Genomic DNA, 17,555 nt, shown 5'->3' on the forward strand with positions numbered 1-17,555 from the left:
CTGCCAAATAAAATCCGCTAGACCACAAGTAAATGCATTTGAAAGTAAAATACAGATAGGAAATGACGACTAATTATTTTTATATTAACCGACCTCAGATTGTTTTTAACGACGGTCTCTGACGAGGCTGGTACTCGTTTCGGTTTCGTTTCTTTGCTTCTAGCTCTAACTTTAACTTTCAAGATCTCGAAAACGAAAACAATCGAGTATTGATTTGGTTTCCCGGATTTCATTATGTGTAATTAAACTGTATTTTGAAGTTTATGTATGAAGACATTTTTACAATTTAGATTTGTCTTAAATATTAAGATGGAAATTAAATTAGAATGAAACAAATCCTTATGAAAGGGTAAAAAAAAGTCAGTACATGCAAGTACGACAATGATTCGATGCATAGGTCATAGGTCATAGGTAAAAATCCATTTTGTGGCAAATGTTGGCTTGTTGTAGGGAACCTATGTCCCCCGTGTACATAGGGGTGACTGGTATGTCTAGATGTGCCCTTTAATATAATATTCCATGGTTGAAGAAAATAACCTAAAGCATAAGCAGAGACACTGGGAAAAGGTCAGGGGCCTTAAACAGAAACTCTTGTACAATTTGTGTTTCAGTGAATACGTTTATTAGTCACTTTCTGACTGTTTATCTTAAGTTGGGTTTCTGGACCCGTCGGATGACCACTCGGCTTCTCCTCATTGGGGGTCGGGCTCCAACTTCTGGGACCCCAGGAAGTCTTGCTCCAGCTCTAGGGGAAGAAGAAGGGTTCCGTTCAGACCGGATGTTATCGACAAATCCTTCCACGGTATCAAACTGGGTGGTCATCAGTGCGAGGCGTTCCTTCAGGGTGTTGAACTCCTTGTAGAGGTCAGCGAGGGCATCGGACAGGGTCTGGATTCTGGGGAAGCGTGGGGTCCAGTTATAATTTCTGAGACAAATGAGGAATCAGAGACTCTCACCGGCCGTAGTCGGGAAGAACTGTGTTGTGTTCGTGCAGCAGCAGGTCCTTCAGGTGAGGTTAGAACAGCCTCTAGGTGGCACTCTTTCAGTTGCTGCAGCAACATGGAAACAAATACTGTACAGTTTTTGAAAAAACAATACACGTTGTAGTGTACGTTTTCACATGTGTAGATGGATCTGTGATTAATTTCTTTACAGAGATTGTATTTCAATGTAAAAACTTAGATTTACCATCATCTGTTGTGAACCAATTCTTTGAACATGGAACTGAAATTAAAACTTGCTGGTAGGTTCATTTAAAACAGTAGATGCGACTCATTTCAATATGTTTCCACATTCAAATACTCGTCTCAAGTTAAACATTCATTTAGATTAAACGGGGAAAAAAAGAAGCCTCAATTGCAATAAGATATATAAGATAAGTTTAATAATAAAAACCTCTAAAATTTCATATTTTTAAATGATTCATTTTGGATTATGAAATAATACATCACCACAGGATCTTACCGTCATATCTTGCGCTCCACTCTGTCCTAGAACTTTCCTTCTGAGCCACACAGATTGTCCACATAAAGATCAGAACCGCAGTAGTCTTCATCATGGAAGCAGAGTATGAACCGAACAGGGCTGTGTCTGTCTGAAAAGAAAAATGATGCGCACTCCAGGTTGTGTTCAGGGGCCCAGAGCAAGCAGGATGATAAAATGTCTTGTTTTATGGTGGACGTGCACATTCCGGGGTCTTCAGCTGGACTTCATTTGTTTCGGCTAGACTCCACCTTCTCTTCGAGCTTGCAAGAGTGCATCACCATCGGCTCAATAACTCATTTTATTTTTACCTTGAGGTCTTAAAAACTTCAAAACAAAAGAAACACACAAACTTTTTTTCCTCTTGAGTTTATTTCTCTTAAATCCCGGTGTACAACTCTCAGGTTGCCAGCTAAAACCCCGGAGGAGACCTGTGCCAGTCCAGGAGCGTGCTTGCTCAGCAAACTGCTCCCATGTCAGTACAAAAGGGGGAAAAAATGTCACAGCCGACAGTCAAACCTGTCATCAAGAGCCACACTTACTGGGGAAGGGTGAAGTGATGCCATCAAGAGAAAGAAAAACACATCAATCTTTATTATTTTCAATCTTTTTTTTTTTTTTTGTATCTACAACTAAAAATAGATTCTCACTTCAATGGAATTACTCTCACACACCTCATAAATAGTGAGTCTACAGCCCTGCTCACCCGCTGTCGTGATGGCAGCCCCTCCCCTGTCTCTGTCGGCCAATGTACGGGTAGAAGAAACCAGTCCGAGCCAATTATTTGTTTCCTTTACTTAACCATTCTGGAACTCCAATTCATTTAAACACTTCAAACTTATCCGACTCAACGTTTTGGTCCAAATTTGAGTCAAGTTAGATATGAAGCAGGAGTATGTAAATTATCAGATGATCGTGATATCTAATAGTGCAAATCTGAGACCATGGCTGACTTGGATGTTATCAACAAGTCTTTAAAGTTGAAAAAAAACCTGCTCATTTTAAAAGGTCCTGACTCAACAATTTCAATCTCTCATCTCAGCCTCAAAGCAGACAGGATGCTACACAGCTCTGGTGCTCCAGAGTGAAGAGATGACTTGAGGTTTGGATGCAGCACCAGGTCAAAATGACAACTAATGATGGAAGTTGCTTCTTTAACAAATGGATATTAAAGGGACTATTCAAAACAACATGTGATTCCATCCAAGAGCAATCTGAATGTAAATGTATTTTCGTTGGATTGCTTAAAAAAAGCCAGAAGGGGGCACTGTTGAGAGCCTCTGGAGAAAAGAGCACAGAGGAGGGGATTCTGACGAAAAGTGCTTTTAGCGACGCTGCTCTCCAGAGCTGTTCTTTTTTAACAATGTAAACAAGCTTGTCGCTTCGCAGCAGCATGTCGCCTTCTGATGATGTCACGGTGAGTGGACAAGGTGGGCAGGGCCACAGGAGATTGGGGACTTTTGCAAGGAAGAGGAGGATTCAGTTTAACTGCGAGGCAGGCTGCACATCTCGCAGTGCTCAGTGCCGTGCTGGTTCATATAGGTGCAGTGGAGACAGGACCACATGGCCGAGGAGGATGGAGGCACAGAAGAGTCACTCATGGCGCCGTAGCCCAGAGAGCTAGAGGGCTGACCTCCCACCGTACCTGGAGAAGATCACACCGTGTCAACAAATAATTGGGGAGAGTGACCGAGATGTTTGATATTGTGGACTTACTGCAGAGCTGCTCAATTGTTGCCCACTGCTCAGACTTCTTCCAGGTCTGAGCGAGTTCCTCATTAGATGTTCTCACAGCATCCAGGAGCAGCCCAATACTGTCCTGCAGTCATCAATATGAAGATCAGCTACTGTCACAGGTGAGAACCATAATCCATTCCCGTTAATTCATGCTGGAATTTGCACTTTGAAACAACATCTAAACCTCAGGATCAACTTACTTTCCTATTGTGCAAAACACGCTGCGTTCTTACAGACCAAAAGAAAATAACATTCTCTGAGTCTTCAGACAAAGAACCAGGAGCTGCATCAAGAATCAGTATGAAAGTTGTCCGATTGCGAAAGAACAACATCTTAGTGGCGCTAAGGTATGGACTGCACATGTTGGCATCGGAACCTGAACAGCAAAATTGGACTCACTCCGAGAGGCATGACTTCATTGGTGACGAGGAAGAGGAGGAGATGGAAATCGGACACAATGTTCAGGAAGGTGGTGGGGGAGCTTTGGGAAAGGTACGATGCTAAACTGTGGAAATCCTGTGGAATGACAGAAAAAAAGCAGCTGAAATAAAACGAACAACATTTACCTAGTGCCGTAGCCACAAAAACTGAGACATTCAGTTTGCAGGTCATGCTATAGTCATGCCTAAGTAAGACATAAATACTTGTGTTTCTCCAAGGATGTCCCGGTTCTCTATGGGGAAGCGTAGTGTGGAGCTGAATGTGTACTGAGGGTCTTGTGTTGTTGTGATCTGCAGTTGACAAAAAAAAAAAAAAAATCTTATATTCAATCTAAAAATGGGAGACAAAACTCAACCGGAAGAGGCCGGGCGAGAAATGTAACATCGTTCCCAAATTTGTCTTTGTCCTTGTTGTCAAAGAAAAACAGGATTTAAAATCAGTTTTACATTCAACAAAATTAAACACCTCCACTCAATGTAAACACATCTTTTTCTTCACTACCACAGTCTTGAAACTTTGTCAAGAAAAAGTTTGTACATTTATTTTCATTTTGAATATTTAACAATAAGTATATGTTACAGACGTTTTTTTTTTTTTCATTTTTCTTGTTAAAAAAAAATATAAATTTCTTTTTATACTTTTTGTATCGAAAACATTATAAAGTCACGAAGATTTTCCCAGAGTATTGGTATTGAGTTGAAACTTAAGTATGGTGACAACCATAGTACGCATATTACACATAATTTTACTTTGACAGGCAGACAGGCTTGTGAAGAAGGAAGCTTTGATTAAAATTCACAAACTTACAACTTGGCATGAAGATTTTCAATTAATATTGTTTTCTTTAATAGCTTGTACACTTTTTACCATCATTTCTGTAGTGATGACTTGCACATGGTCATCAAGATGTCTCCAGTCTGTGAGCATACTTTTTCGAACTCTAGGTAAGTGTGTACAGCTTTACGAGGCTTTTGATGGCCTTCTTCCAACTTATTTATGATCTTTCTAACCAATTTTGTTGTGCCCTATATTCCTGTGACTTTGTCCAGGATTGGGTCTTAACTTGGTTAGTGTTTCTACGTTATTACATCAATAAATGCACATCAATTATCTCCACAAACTAGATTATAACTCCTGAAGATCTGATTTCAAGCTCGCAGACGTTTTAAATGCTTGGCAAAATGGCCACTGAAAAAAGTTTATTTGTTAGTGGTGAGCGAACCTTGAAGAAGACATCCGGCACATACTGCTCCGAACTAGACTCTTTGGCATATCCAAGCTCTGGAGCATCTTTGCAGGGCAGCAGACATTCATCTCGGACCAAAGCCATACACTGGTTGGACACCTGGTAGCCCTCAAAGTGGACTTGGTTGTCTGGACCGCCTGTATTTAGAAGACGGTGAACATCTGCTTGAGGGCACTCTTTAACGGCGGATCATTCAGAGAAGAACCACAACACTCTGCAAGAGAAAATAAGAGGTAAATAGAGAAAGATAGAGAGAGAAGAAAGAGATAAGGAAATACAAAAAGAAAGATAGAGGAAACAAGAGTGCAATAGAGACAGTGAGAGCAAGTAAGAGAGTGATAGTGAGAGAATAAATGAATGAATGAGAAGCGAGAGTGAGAAAGTTACCTCACAAAGTGGTCCCAGAATTTGCCAGACCTGAAGCCGGACAGAAGCAGACAGAGCAAGAGGAGTGGTAGACAGTTAGACCAGAGAAGCAGACCAGGAGGAGTGAGGAGGAGCTCACCATGTCATGCTGCTCCTGTATGTGAGAGATCTTCTTGGTGTACTTCTGGTCCACCTGTTTCAGCTCCGCCATCACAGCGCTCGCTCAACACTTTCTTGTCACTGATCAACTGTGGACTGACACCAGTAAGGAGGGACCGCAGGACACATGACAACTCAAGACCCACCTGGTTGATGAAGGCCAGGTGTCTCTGGATAGTGGACTCGTACTGCTTCCTCTGGACCTGGAAGTTTCTATTGAGTTCTTTCTCAGTCTCCTTCACATGTCGACTCGTCAGCTCCCTCTGCTGGGTCTGAGTGGCAATGACAACCCAAGATTAACACCATGGCTGTGAGAGATGTGTGCTACATTTTTGTGTGGTGTGTGGTGTGTGCTCACCAGCGCCCCCTGCAGCATGTTGACAGCACGTTTCTTTTCTTCCAGTTCAAGTTTGATTCTTGTCATGGAGCTGCTGAGCTCATCAGCAGTTGCAGATGCAAGTTCTGGGCAGACCAGGTCTTCCTCAGACATGACCCCCTGACAACACACATACACATGGTAAATAAAAGACTTAAAAAAACAACACATATATATAGATATAGATATTAACTAGGGCTGGGCAGGTTGACACATAAAACCTTTAACGGCAATATTTTTTTTATTGTGCATTAACACATGTTGCTCAACGCAGGATCATTGATGCATTAAAAAGGAACATTGCCTGTTTTTTATGCTCTAAAAACTATGAATGTTTTTGCTTTGTGTGGTTCATGGGTTGTTTTGTAACACGTGTAAAAGATCTTATAAAGAACTTATTTTTCATTCATTTTAAATGGCATGATTGTGTGCGTCTTAAGACTGAATGAGCTGCTGATCCACTGTTGCAATTACTTATATTTGGGATTTCTTGTTGGATTTAACAAACACTATTTTTTTCGACCAAGTTGGAAACTGACACAAGTACTTTGATCACAGGATTTTTTCTTTAATGTTTTTGATTACAGTTTTTTTCTTTTATTAGACTTGTTCACATAAAACTAATTTAAATTATAAAAATTATGATTTCTTGGTTTATGAGCGCTCTCAGTTAATTAAATATTGCTCGATAATGAAAGTACTTTAAAGAGCCTTTGGTTTCGCACTTTAAAGAGTTTGTGCGCTCATGACCCACATAGAGAATAAATGAGGTCTCTTGAGCGGAACTGGTCTTTCGTGTGTCTGAGCAACAGACAGAGCTTGGGTTTTGACACCCAAAAGTCAACCACAGGTGAAAAGTGATTTGCAGACCACATTTTAAGACCATCTGTCGGTTCGCCTTCTGTGACCTCTGACCTTCACGTAGATCTATGTGTGTGCAGGCGTGTGTGCAGACAAAAGCAATCTGACACTATTCAAGCAGCACATTCCTCCACTTGTCCACATGAGTAAAGAGTGTGTGGGGGAGTGGTTTGCTGACAGAAGCGTGGGCATCTGGGGGTTAGGACTTCTTCAATGTAAAGTCTCCCTGATTAAGGGCGTGGGGGCTTTTGTGCGAGTGGGTGAGTAACATGACCTCTGATGCATCCTCCCCCTTCTACTCGAGACAAAAAAGGCTACCCTGCACCCGGCAGGAGCACGACAGCCATTGTCCACAGATGCTGCAGGACCAACAGCTGTGGATCACTTCCAGGGGCGTACTTTCTCTAGACTAGCGTCCATCACACATGTTTGTCTGTGTCATGCTATTTAAGGAGCAACAACTAGGCTGTTATATGTAGGACAGACTGTGCTGACGATGATAGATTCTGTGTTTACCTTGAAGCAACATTGGTTTGCTGGTTCACATGGGTTGTGCTGAAAGTTTAAGATAATAACATCCAGAATAACGCTATAATGTAAGCGCTCGTCTGAATCCACTATGTTGTGGCAGGTGTACAAAAATACGCAAAAGAAAAAAATGACAGTTTAACTGTAGAAACTTTCACCTTTTATTATTGAAATATGTGAATAACCAGCTCCACGTTTGTTAGTACACCCGCAATGTCAGCTACAGCATCACCCGTACGGGTAAAAGCAGTGAGTCCTTAAGATGTGACGAACACTGACGAAATATAAATAATATTAACTAACAAAATGTTATGGAAAAAAAAAATACTAATGTTCCTACTCGTTGGTAGAACTAGGTTTTAAAGACTCGTATTATCACCGAGCTAGCTTTAGCATATCTAGCTCAATGAATTGAATACAACCGACATGTTTGCGGGATTTACTTACTGATAAATCACAACAGCATCATATATTTGAGAAGATCCAGCAGTTTTCTTGTCCTCAGTTTAAATCTACAGAGAAAGTGTTTCTGTCTCTCCGGACGGAGGAGAACCAAGTCATGCCCCGCCCCCTCGCACACCTACTACTAGTCGAGAGTCAACAGGAAGAAGATGCACTCGCAGGTGATTGGATAAACGGACCCGTCCATCAACTGCTGAACGATTAATAGGCGGGCCCCCCCAAGTGTTTTCAACATAGAGGTCAGCGTGTTTGACGTCGTTGTGTTTTTGGACCCCTTTTATTGTCATGATGAAAAGAACATGTGATACATACAGATCTCAAGTCACAGTTTGTGATTATTAAAATTTCAACACCCCCCAAAAAATACCTTCTACCATGAATATATACATAACAAATGATGTTTCACAAATACTGTTTGGTGGATTTAACTTAAGTTACACAAATGCTTAATATTCGAATCATCTTAATACACGAGGAATGATCACGAAGCATTGATACCCTGCCATAGAGAAAAGGGATTATTAGTGAGGAAATTATTTCTGTTGTATTGATTATTATCGTCTTAAAACGTTTTCTTTAAAAAACAAACAAACAAAAAAACACGTTCTTCTCCAAAGTCATATTAGAGCATGTGACAATTGTATTGTGCCATTTGAATTATGTTTCACTTGTAGGCCGCTCCGTGTAAATAATGCTAACATTAAACATTAAAATGATCGAACCCATTCAAAAAACAAATCACATGTTTTCCATTCTTATGTTTCAAATACAGGTTAATTGAGCGTTGATTCTAGCTCCTGAATAAACAAATGAATCCTCCATTACAAGTCATACACAGTTGCTGTTCATCGTTTGATCCTAAATTCAACAGCTGTCGTCCACACATCAGCGCCTTGACCCAACAAAATCTCCTCTGGAAATGACTCCTGTCCTAACAGAGGTGGATGGTCCTTCTGGTCCAGATGTGTCTCCAGGGTTGACTTGATGCTGGAGACCAAAGAGAGAAGCTTAGAATCTTGCTTGTTGATCTACAGTTACTTTACAACAGCTAACCACAGTTATGTTGTGCTGGCAGATGGAGGAGTCACGTTGGGGTTCACAAGTCAAATAGGCTTTTGACAGCCTGGAGTCGACCCATTGTGTGACCCACACCCTTCACAACACAATCTACACAGCATAGCTCCCCAGTCAGAGTGGAAGTCCCAACAATAGACACACTTCTTCTGGTTGCAGGTAAGTAGTGCACGTGTAAACATGAATGACTGTGCATTTAGCCTGTTTCTCTGATCTTGTCCAGAAAGATGTGATAATGTTGATCCCATTATAATGAGGTAGTACTAAAAAATAAGTGTTACCTTAATGTCGTTTTAAAAGCTAAAATCTACTGGTAAAACAAACCAATAATGAAAAACAATTAATACAATAAGACAAAGTAATTGAGGCTATATGCCCATATCACAATTAAAGCGGTTCAAGAACAAACGTTGAGAACTTACTCCCAGTGTGGTTGGTACAACTGGTCAGGAGCAAGGCTGTGGGTCTTCAGCAGCAGGATCTCATGCAACTCTAGAGAGAATGCTTCCACGTTGGTAAGACCAAGAAAAGCCTTCAGCTGCTTCCTCTGGTCCACCTTCAGCTTCTGCCGGAACTCTTCTGGAATCCCTTCAAACGGATCCTACAAAAGTCTCAGATTACAATGTGATCCAGAACAGAATCAAAACTATATGATGGAGCGGAACTAAAATCTGATTAGTGTTTATTCAATTCCATTCTGTCTGTTCTCACCTGCAAATACCTGCTTCTACATTATTATGACAGGGCAACTTATGTGAACACCCAACTCTCCTGACTCACTCTCATGTTTCAAAAGTTGAAGTCTTCCTCTCCAAGATGCAGTAAGTCCCTCATCATGACCATGTTTAGAACTTATTACTTAAGTTCTCCCCCGTCTGAAATCCCGGCGAACAAGAGGTTACTAGAGCGGAGTCCATTATGACGTAATAATGGTCTTCACTCCTCCTCCAGCCAGATGTAATCATGCCTTGGTAGTGGAGACTTCTGGGATTAATGACGCGCGGTGACAAATCCTGATGTTTGACCAATCAAAGCAGATTGGGTGTGGTTATGGTAAACAAGATTTAATCTCCAGAGTGTTTTCAGTGGCTTAAACACTATTTCTAATGTAAATATTTAAATGAAAATAGAGTTTTTTACAAACAGACACATACTGTGACGGTGAATCTTAAATGAATCATGTAACATATTCTCAATCATTTTTGTAAACATTTTTTACTTTACAGAAGCAGTATCTAATATATATATTTTTTAAGTACAAACTAATTAAAACCGAAAGTAATATGAATGAGAAGGGACATTGTGAATATTAATAAATAAGATTAAGTAGATAAAGTGCACATGCAGCCACTTCGGCTGTTACTTATACTACCAGGTTAATGAAAATATGAATAGTTTGTTGATGACATTGATTTGAGGATCAGTTGTAGTCAAACTGACCTGCTTCCTGCTCAACATGAGCTCAGACTTCCAGCAGGTGAGCAGCTGCCAGGTGAAAATGGCGTGTTGCAGTCGACTGGCCCTAAAACTCTGTAAGGTCAACATTGATGGTCAGTCGAAGTTAAACATTCTTAACTAAACATTGATAGATCAGGGCAATTCATTATTTCGTCACCATGGAAACAGTTTTTGTTTACCTCTGCAACAGAGTTAGAGATTTGAGCTTTCAAGAGCAGCGATTCAGACAAGAAGGTTTTCAGTCCAAGGTCACGGTCACCGCCAGTTTTGGCAAGGAAACGCAACCCGATCTTCAGCACGTGGATGGCGTCACAAACGTCTGTGTAAGAGCGCAGAACTGTCCGCACTGCAGCACTATCAGAACCTTTCAAAGGCTCCTGTGAGACCTTCTTTCTGACCTCTGTCAGAACCAGGGAGAAGTCTTGCTGGTGTCTGTTCTGGTGCCGGGCGGTGTTCTGGAGGACGGATGAAGATCAATAGAACGCTTGTCCGGCTAACATTTATGTGACAATAACTTACTGCTTTGATCAATGGTTTGCCCGCAAAGAAGCGTCGGATCATTTGGTTCTGAATGGCTTCAAAGTCGTAGAAGACGTGCATGTCTCCACCCTTCTTCAGTGTGTAGTGACAGTTCGCCAACACCAGAGGCAGCAGCTGTCGCTCGGGCTCACACAGGGTCAGCTGTGTCTCTGAGATACTGTCCAGAGCAACACTGAAGTCGCTGAAAAACAAGAGGGATGCATCCCAAGGTAAGATGGGGTTCAGATTAGAAAATCAAACACGTAGAAACTGTACTGAAAAAGGAAAAAATCCAAACTCTTGAAAAGAGATGAATTGAACCAACCTGCTGTCATTTCGGCTAATCTCCCGAGACTCTCTCACCAAGCTGTTATGTGTCTCTGAGAGGAAGTCCACCAGAATTCGGAGACATGAGCCGGGTCCGCTGCGGCTCGGTGACAGTAACTCGCTCGGACTTTTGAGTGTCAATTCACTGTTACATAAACTGACCTCCAAACCCAACCCTGCTGCTGCTCAAAAACACAAATATATTTGTGATCAAAACAACATTTAGTGCTCACAACTGGCTAAACAAAAAAAGCCATTTAGGACACAAAAACAGACTAATGCAAGAATGTGTGTTCCCAACATATTTGGAAACCACTAACAAATATATGAGAGATGTAACAGCCAAAGACACACAAACACAATCTACAAACAGGCAAGTGTAAAAAGAAAAAACGTACCGTTGTTAACAAGCTCTGATCGTAAGAAGTTCCATGTGTTTAGGAATCTTTCCACCATCTCCTGCAGCTTTTTCCGCTGGGGCCCTAACACACACACACACACACACACACACACACACACACACACACACACACACACACACACACACACACACACACACACACACACACACACACACACACACACACACACACACACACACACCCACACACACACACACACACTCATGAATATGTCAATAAAGAAAAAAGCAAGACTATTGAATCAAACACACACGCATTTACCTGCTGGTATCTTTTGGATCATTTGAGCGACGGTTTGTGGAGTCGAGTCCAAAGTGGACGTAAACGTACGGGTCAGGTCCAAATGAAGAGCAGCGAGCTCTGGAAGATTGTGTAGCTGTCTGACACACTTGATCTGGCACACACATACACAGAGAAAGGTAACTATGGGGGAGCTAAAGGTGATTGTTACACTAAGTACGTATTTATTCAATTGTGATTCATTAAAGTGATTCTCCCCCCTAGAGCACTTCATCATGGTTCACACTTGGCTGAGTGTCTGACCACCTGTCAATCAAGGACCAAGCTGAGAATGAAGAAGGTGATGTGTTTCTACAAGGATGGATGTAAGTGACGATGTAAACATGTTACTGATGATGTGTCGATGATAATAGAAAACATAAAGATGATCAATAAGACAACAACAGTTCTTCACATCAGTACCTTCTTTAAGAAGAGGGTCAGCAGGGGGAACATCTGCCCGTCACTTTCATCAATCAGTTGACAGAGCCTCTCGAGTGTCAGCGTTTGGGAAAGATCCCAAAAGGTCGAACGCTCTGTGGGACCGTTTGACGGCAGCGCTAACATTTTTGCTGGGTCACCAAAGATGACCGTCACCAATGGGGTCCCACTCACACCGTCGTCCGCTCTGATCACCTGCTGTGCCGCTTGCAGACACTGTTGCTTCTGAGGAGAGAGGTCAGTCAGGAACTAGTTCTACAAGCATGAATTAATGTTTGTGAATGTGCTAGTTCAGGACAACTTGGTTAAATCACCTGATTAAGAACTTGGTCGATGGCCTCCCTGCAGACCAGCTGCTCCCACTGTTTGCGTCCCGCTCTGGTCTTCAGTCCCTGCCGTCCTTGGCCTGAAATTGAGCACAAAACTTTGAAGTCTTCTATTGATGTGAGCGGGCCGAAGCAAGCTGGGGAACCAACCCTTGCCTCCAGTGGACGTGTGAGCAGCATTGATGATCAGATGCACTATCAGCGTTGCGTCATCTTCATTCAGATCCAAACTTTTCCCCAAAACTTCCAAGTCCTTTTCCAAATGACTCCACAAGAAAGTGACAGCATCACGCGGCGTTGGGTGAATCATGTGGCTCAAGTTCTGTGGTTGATGATAAGCGTTAGAAAACAGTAAGATCAAACAAAAGATGAATGAGAAGAGAAGAATGTTGGTTAATTCTGACTCTGGGGTTTTGGACGGCGGCCTGCATCATGGAGAGGTGCAGCAGCATGCGCAGGACACAGGACTGGACATATGTTAACTGCCTCTCCGGAGCCTCCGATCTGCTTGAAGCTGCACCAAGAATGTGTCCAGTGCGAGTCTGGTCCCTGCAGGCAAACAGAAGACCATTAAGGACTTGTTTGTTGCAAGAAGAGGTTTGGATTTAAAATACCCTCGCGGGTCTCGACTGAATCCTTGCTCTGGCACATGTCTCTCTCCACCGATAGGAGCTTTACAGTCTGGACATCGAGATCTCTCCACCGGTTTTCCACACTGGCACAGAATTGAAGCTTGTGGGAATTTTATAAATTTTTTTTTTTTTTTTATTCCATGAGGACATTTTTCAGATTAAGTTTATTTACACATTTCTTAAATAATCCAAAATATTTTAAACCAAATCCTCAATGGACAAATTCTTACCTCCCCAACAAAGCAGGCATGTCCGTTGGCACAATCTGGAGCAACAAGGAAGGTTCAGTCTAATTTGCTGGTGCAATCTTTAACAAGGAACAACACAAAAACAAAACTTACAGTATTGCTGCAATTTCTTTTCATTTATCAGCCATTGTCGAGCGTCACTTGTCAGGTCTTCAGGCATAGTTGGCAGGAGGAAGTCCTGTGAGATGAAAAAAAAGGACAATCAACATGTTTAAATTTAATTTCAAAGTAACCATATTCGTAAAAAAGGAAAAATTAATCCACTGAGACTCACATTAGCATCTTGGGTCTGAAAGCCAATCAACCTCAGAGGATCCAGCAAAGAGTTCCTGCTGAGTAGAACTGAGTCCAGATGGACTAACAACTCCAGCAACTTCAGTTTTAGAGAAGAGACGCCTGGGGCCACCTTGAGAACTGAGCCCTGTCCGCCGACACAGTTAACCAGGAGCGATGAGCAGAACTCTCTGACCTGCTTCTCTTTCACGTCCTTCAGCAACTGGTTCAGTCTTAAAACGTCCTGCAGTTCCAATCACATGGCCTTAGCAAGCAATTGTGTGTCAGTGTGTTTGTGTGTGTGTGTTTGTGTTTTCACCTGTTCTGAAGGGTGTACTCTCACATTAGGAAACCGGAAGCGACTGGTGACACGTCTGAAGAGAGTCAGAACCAGGAGGCCTATCCTCTGACCCGGCAGGTTCTTTTTATGGCAAACATAAATGGTTTTGGGCGAGTACTTTAAAAACCTTTACTTGTACTTTACTTGTTTTTTATATATTGTTTAAATAAAAGAATACAAATATTATCAATATAGTATAGTATATAGTATAATAAATATAGTAACAAATACTATATATTTTTAAAGGCATCTTCTTCTCAACAGCAAAATAAAAAAAACAACTCAATAATAATTTAATTTTGTTGTGACTTCCTGTCTGACCTGGACCTCTGTCTTGAACCTTCCCGGTTGCCTTTCCACGAGAGCCAGGTCCAGAGCGTCTCTCAGAGACCTGTATGGTGGCCCGCAGCAGAGGAACAGGTCCATCTTTGTACTGGACGATGATTCCTGACGACAGAGAAATTATGGATTAATTAACTCTCACATGATAATTCAACTTCTCTCTGATACCTGTAATCGCAGCAGCTCAGGCGGGAAGATCCACCTCCATCTTGGTTCACTCATCAGCGTCAGTACAAGGTCGAGGCCGGAGCACTGGTTTAGGACCCTCAGCAGATAGATCCTGATCCAGTCGTTCTTTTCAGACTCACAAAGAGCCTTTATCTGTTCGAGGAACTGTATGGCTGCACCTCCTTTCACTGTAAAGGACCAGATAAGGTGCTGAATTTGCTCTTCATCATTATTTTAACATCTCACTCATCTCCACATCTGCTCTGCCTCTCATCTTATTCCTTCTTCTCACCCATAGCTTTGTGTGTCTTGTCCCTGGTCTCCTTTAGCATCAGAGCAGCTGTGTTCAGACAGATCTTCAATCTTGCAATATCAAGCAAGAACTCAGCTGGATCCTGTTGTCTGTCTGCAGTCTGTTTCCGGACTACTCTGCTCAGGAACATGGTGTCAGACCTCAGCTGCTCTTCTGAACTTGATGCTGGGCCACTGGTTTTAGAACACAGCAGCGAGTCCTGAAAAAGAAGTGTAGGTTCAATCACATACATCCTCAGCCAGGTCGGAAGAGACGGGTCACTCAGGTACTTGGAAGCAGTTGACGAAGAGCAGGTAGAGGTTAGTGTGGTCGTCTGGATCAAGCAGGTTCTCTCTCAGGTTCTTCAGGTACTCCTGGATGTGGATCTTCGCCTCATTAAAGCTAGAGGAGTAAAAGTTGTTTTTAAAGCTCTTGTGTTATCTGTGGTGTGGAAGAAAGAAATTCGAGGACGCCATGTTTGACCTACTATCTGTGCTCAGACCAAGATGAGACAGTTTGATTAGAAACAGTACAAATTAAGACCTTTTGGCCTACAGTGGATTCAAACTCATGAGCAGCCACATCACTCACCTGTGTTGTAGCAGCAGCTTTGGCAGCACAGATCGGACCACTGGGCTGGTGTCTACACACTCCAGGAATGGTGTGAGCTGCCGAGTCTTGTAAACACCACCTGGAGGTGGAGCAGGAGTTGAAGGTGAATCAGGAAGTTTGTGACTCTCCTATATAATCTATTAATTCAAGACAGTGGTGGAATAATTTCCTTGGGGGGGCAGGGGAGGGCGCACATTAAGTTTTACCTTACCTTACCTTACATTATATACAGTACATTCAGAGTGTCTGAGGGTCCGTCAATGTGAAGTAAGGCTGAAGTAAGGTTATTATCAATAACACTATGACATTATGAACATAAGATAAGTTTATTGTATTGTCAAATTTTTAATTCATTATCCATTTAATTAAAATATATAAACCATAGAATAAAGGTGGATAAAATGTTTAAATATAATAGCACTTAATTTAAAAAATATTTTGTTCATTTACTCTAAGGGACACTAACCACTCGCAAAAATGATTATGATTTAAAACAGGAAAAAGTCATTTAAAAAAACAAGTTTTAAAAAAAATGATATAAAATAACAAGGCAAAACACTACAACTTTGACCCATCGGTGTCACCTGCATCAACCAAAACCAAAGGTTCTTAATTGTTGCTAGTAATAATGACTGCTTTACAGGAGGCGTATTAGTAAGCAGAGCAAAATGTCCGCGTGAGGTCAAAGTCGAGATAAGTAGGGGGATTTAAATGAGTTATCAAAGGGATGCGATAAATCACAAAACAAATTCAGGGTAATGGGGGATGAAAGAGTAAAGTAGGAGTTACATGGGACTGGTGCTGCAACATACCATCAGCTGTCACTAAAATGGAGAAGAGCAGCTCAACCACGCCCTGTGCTGGACACTGCCCCTCGCATAACCAGAACCTTGACACAACGTCCAGGAAGAAAGTGTTGCAGAATTTCCTGACGTCCGACAATTGTTTCAAAGAAACTCTGGTGTCAGAGAAGAGACATGAAAAAAGATGAGAAAACCTTTGTTTGATTGCAAAAATGTATCACCTCGATTTGCTATATTGAGTCCAAATTTAATGAGGCTCCTCTAGTCATAATTGAAGTTACAGAACTCCTAGTGGAGGTCAGAGCATCAGGTGTTATTGACTTTTACAGAACAGACATTATGGAAGTATAGGTCACATTTAGCAGCATAACTGGCAACAAGGCAATGAAATATTTCTAAACAATTAAGGCAAGAGAAGAGGCAAACTATTTATGTGATTTACACTGGATTTAAGCACCTGTGTACCAAAACAACTGTAGGTAAGACTGAACAGATTTGTTACTGGCTCCCTCCACTGTTAGAACAGTGTAATTGCACCATTATTAAAACAAACATCTCAAGCCTTTCAGCCTACGTGTGCATTGTTCCTTAGCTGATAAAAAAGGGACTCTTAGTACCACAAGAATTAAAGAATTCATCAGATGCACAGTTCAATTACTAGCTAGAGATTTCTACTTCTACTCATGGGACTATTACAGATGTAAAGACTCACAGGACAGTCTGGTTTATCGTGGGCCTGTAGTCGTTTGGCAGTTCCTTTCGACATGTGGGACAGAAGAGCATCTGTTGCGTGTTGACACACTGCTGGACACATGAAAGGCAGAAAACATGTCCACATGGAAGGACGGACGGCCTGTCTCTGAGCTCCGTCAGGCAGATAGTACAGGAAGTGCCGAACCTAAGTGACACAATAACACAGACATATTTAAATGATTTATTTTTTATTAGTATTAACAACCTATTTATACGCCCAACAGAGTAAAAGCTATAAAAATATAAAAGGAATTTTATTGTTTATTGTTTAGATTGTTTATCCTTAAGCTATGCAACATTACACAGAGGGACATCTTTTATTTAGGGCTGTATATTATCATCCCATGGGCCACAAGTGTACCACTGTTCATATTTTTAAACATAACATGACTGCACTACTGCTTGCAATGCTTCAGACAAAATTAATTAGTCAAAAAACAAATGATCAACGTGTCAAATTCGTCACGCGTCACATAACTTTTTGTATTGTCAGTTTTAGGGGTTCAACACAAATTATAAGACTAAAACATCACTTAAAAACATCAACCAAAAATATTATTTTGCCTTCTATGGTTTCTCCACAGAATT

General features: G+C 41.5%; 1 protein-coding gene across 4 annotated transcripts in view; it reads right to left on the minus strand.

Annotated features, from left to right (window-relative positions):
- Positions 1–1,951: 1,951 nt before the first annotated feature.
- LOC148085847 (E3 ubiquitin-protein ligase rnf213-beta-like) overlaps positions 1,952–17,555 on the minus strand; it is a 34,808-nt gene continuing 19,204 nt past the window's right edge. The window contains exons 40-71 of one of the 4 annotated variants that reach the window (XM_087783934.1): positions 16,927–17,112; positions 16,224–16,369; positions 15,391–15,490; positions 15,090–15,201; positions 14,800–15,019; positions 14,508–14,695; positions 14,319–14,444; positions 13,977–14,078; positions 13,659–13,901; positions 13,478–13,562; positions 13,367–13,401; positions 13,119–13,219; positions 12,909–13,053; positions 12,661–12,826; positions 12,493–12,584; positions 12,161–12,403; positions 11,720–11,852; positions 11,435–11,518; positions 11,035–11,218; positions 10,710–10,911; positions 10,370–10,645; positions 10,173–10,262; positions 9,155–9,333; positions 7,644–8,645; positions 5,790–5,927; positions 5,578–5,703; positions 5,412–5,520; positions 4,883–5,043; positions 3,864–4,066; positions 3,619–3,735; positions 3,199–3,301; positions 1,952–3,127 (exon numbers count right to left, since the gene is read on the minus strand). In XM_087783934.1, the coding sequence (XP_087640060.1) occupies positions 8,504–8,645; positions 9,155–9,333; positions 10,173–10,262; positions 10,370–10,645; positions 10,710–10,911; positions 11,035–11,218; positions 11,435–11,518; positions 11,720–11,852; positions 12,161–12,403; positions 12,493–12,584; positions 12,661–12,826; positions 12,909–13,053; positions 13,119–13,219; positions 13,367–13,401; positions 13,478–13,562; positions 13,659–13,901; positions 13,977–14,078; positions 14,319–14,444; positions 14,508–14,695; positions 14,800–15,019; positions 15,090–15,201; positions 15,391–15,490; positions 16,224–16,369; positions 16,927–17,112 (3,580 nt within the window). In that variant the 3' untranslated portion in view covers positions 1,952–3,127; positions 3,199–3,301; positions 3,619–3,735; ... (4 more) ...; positions 5,790–5,927; positions 7,644–8,503. Of the gene's footprint in view, positions 3,128–3,198; positions 3,302–3,618; positions 3,736–3,863; positions 4,067–4,882; positions 5,121–5,411; positions 5,521–5,577; positions 5,704–5,789; positions 5,928–7,643; positions 8,646–9,154; positions 9,334–10,172; positions 10,263–10,369; positions 10,646–10,709; positions 10,912–11,034; positions 11,219–11,434; positions 11,519–11,719; positions 11,853–12,160; positions 12,404–12,492; positions 12,585–12,654; positions 12,827–12,908; positions 13,054–13,118; positions 13,220–13,366; positions 13,402–13,477; positions 13,563–13,658; positions 13,902–13,976; positions 14,079–14,318; positions 14,445–14,507; positions 14,696–14,799; positions 15,020–15,089; positions 15,202–15,390; positions 15,491–16,223; positions 16,370–16,926; positions 17,113–17,555 lie in introns of those variants that run through there. The other 3 variants (XM_087783932.1, XM_087783933.1, XM_087783935.1) reach the window with 3 other exon arrangements.

The sequence above is a fragment of the Callionymus lyra genome, chromosome 2 (assembly GCF_982586985.1).
Source record: "Callionymus lyra chromosome 2, fCalLyr1.hap1.1, whole genome shotgun sequence".
NCBI lineage: Eukaryota > Metazoa > Chordata > Actinopteri > Syngnathiformes > Callionymidae > Callionymus > Callionymus lyra.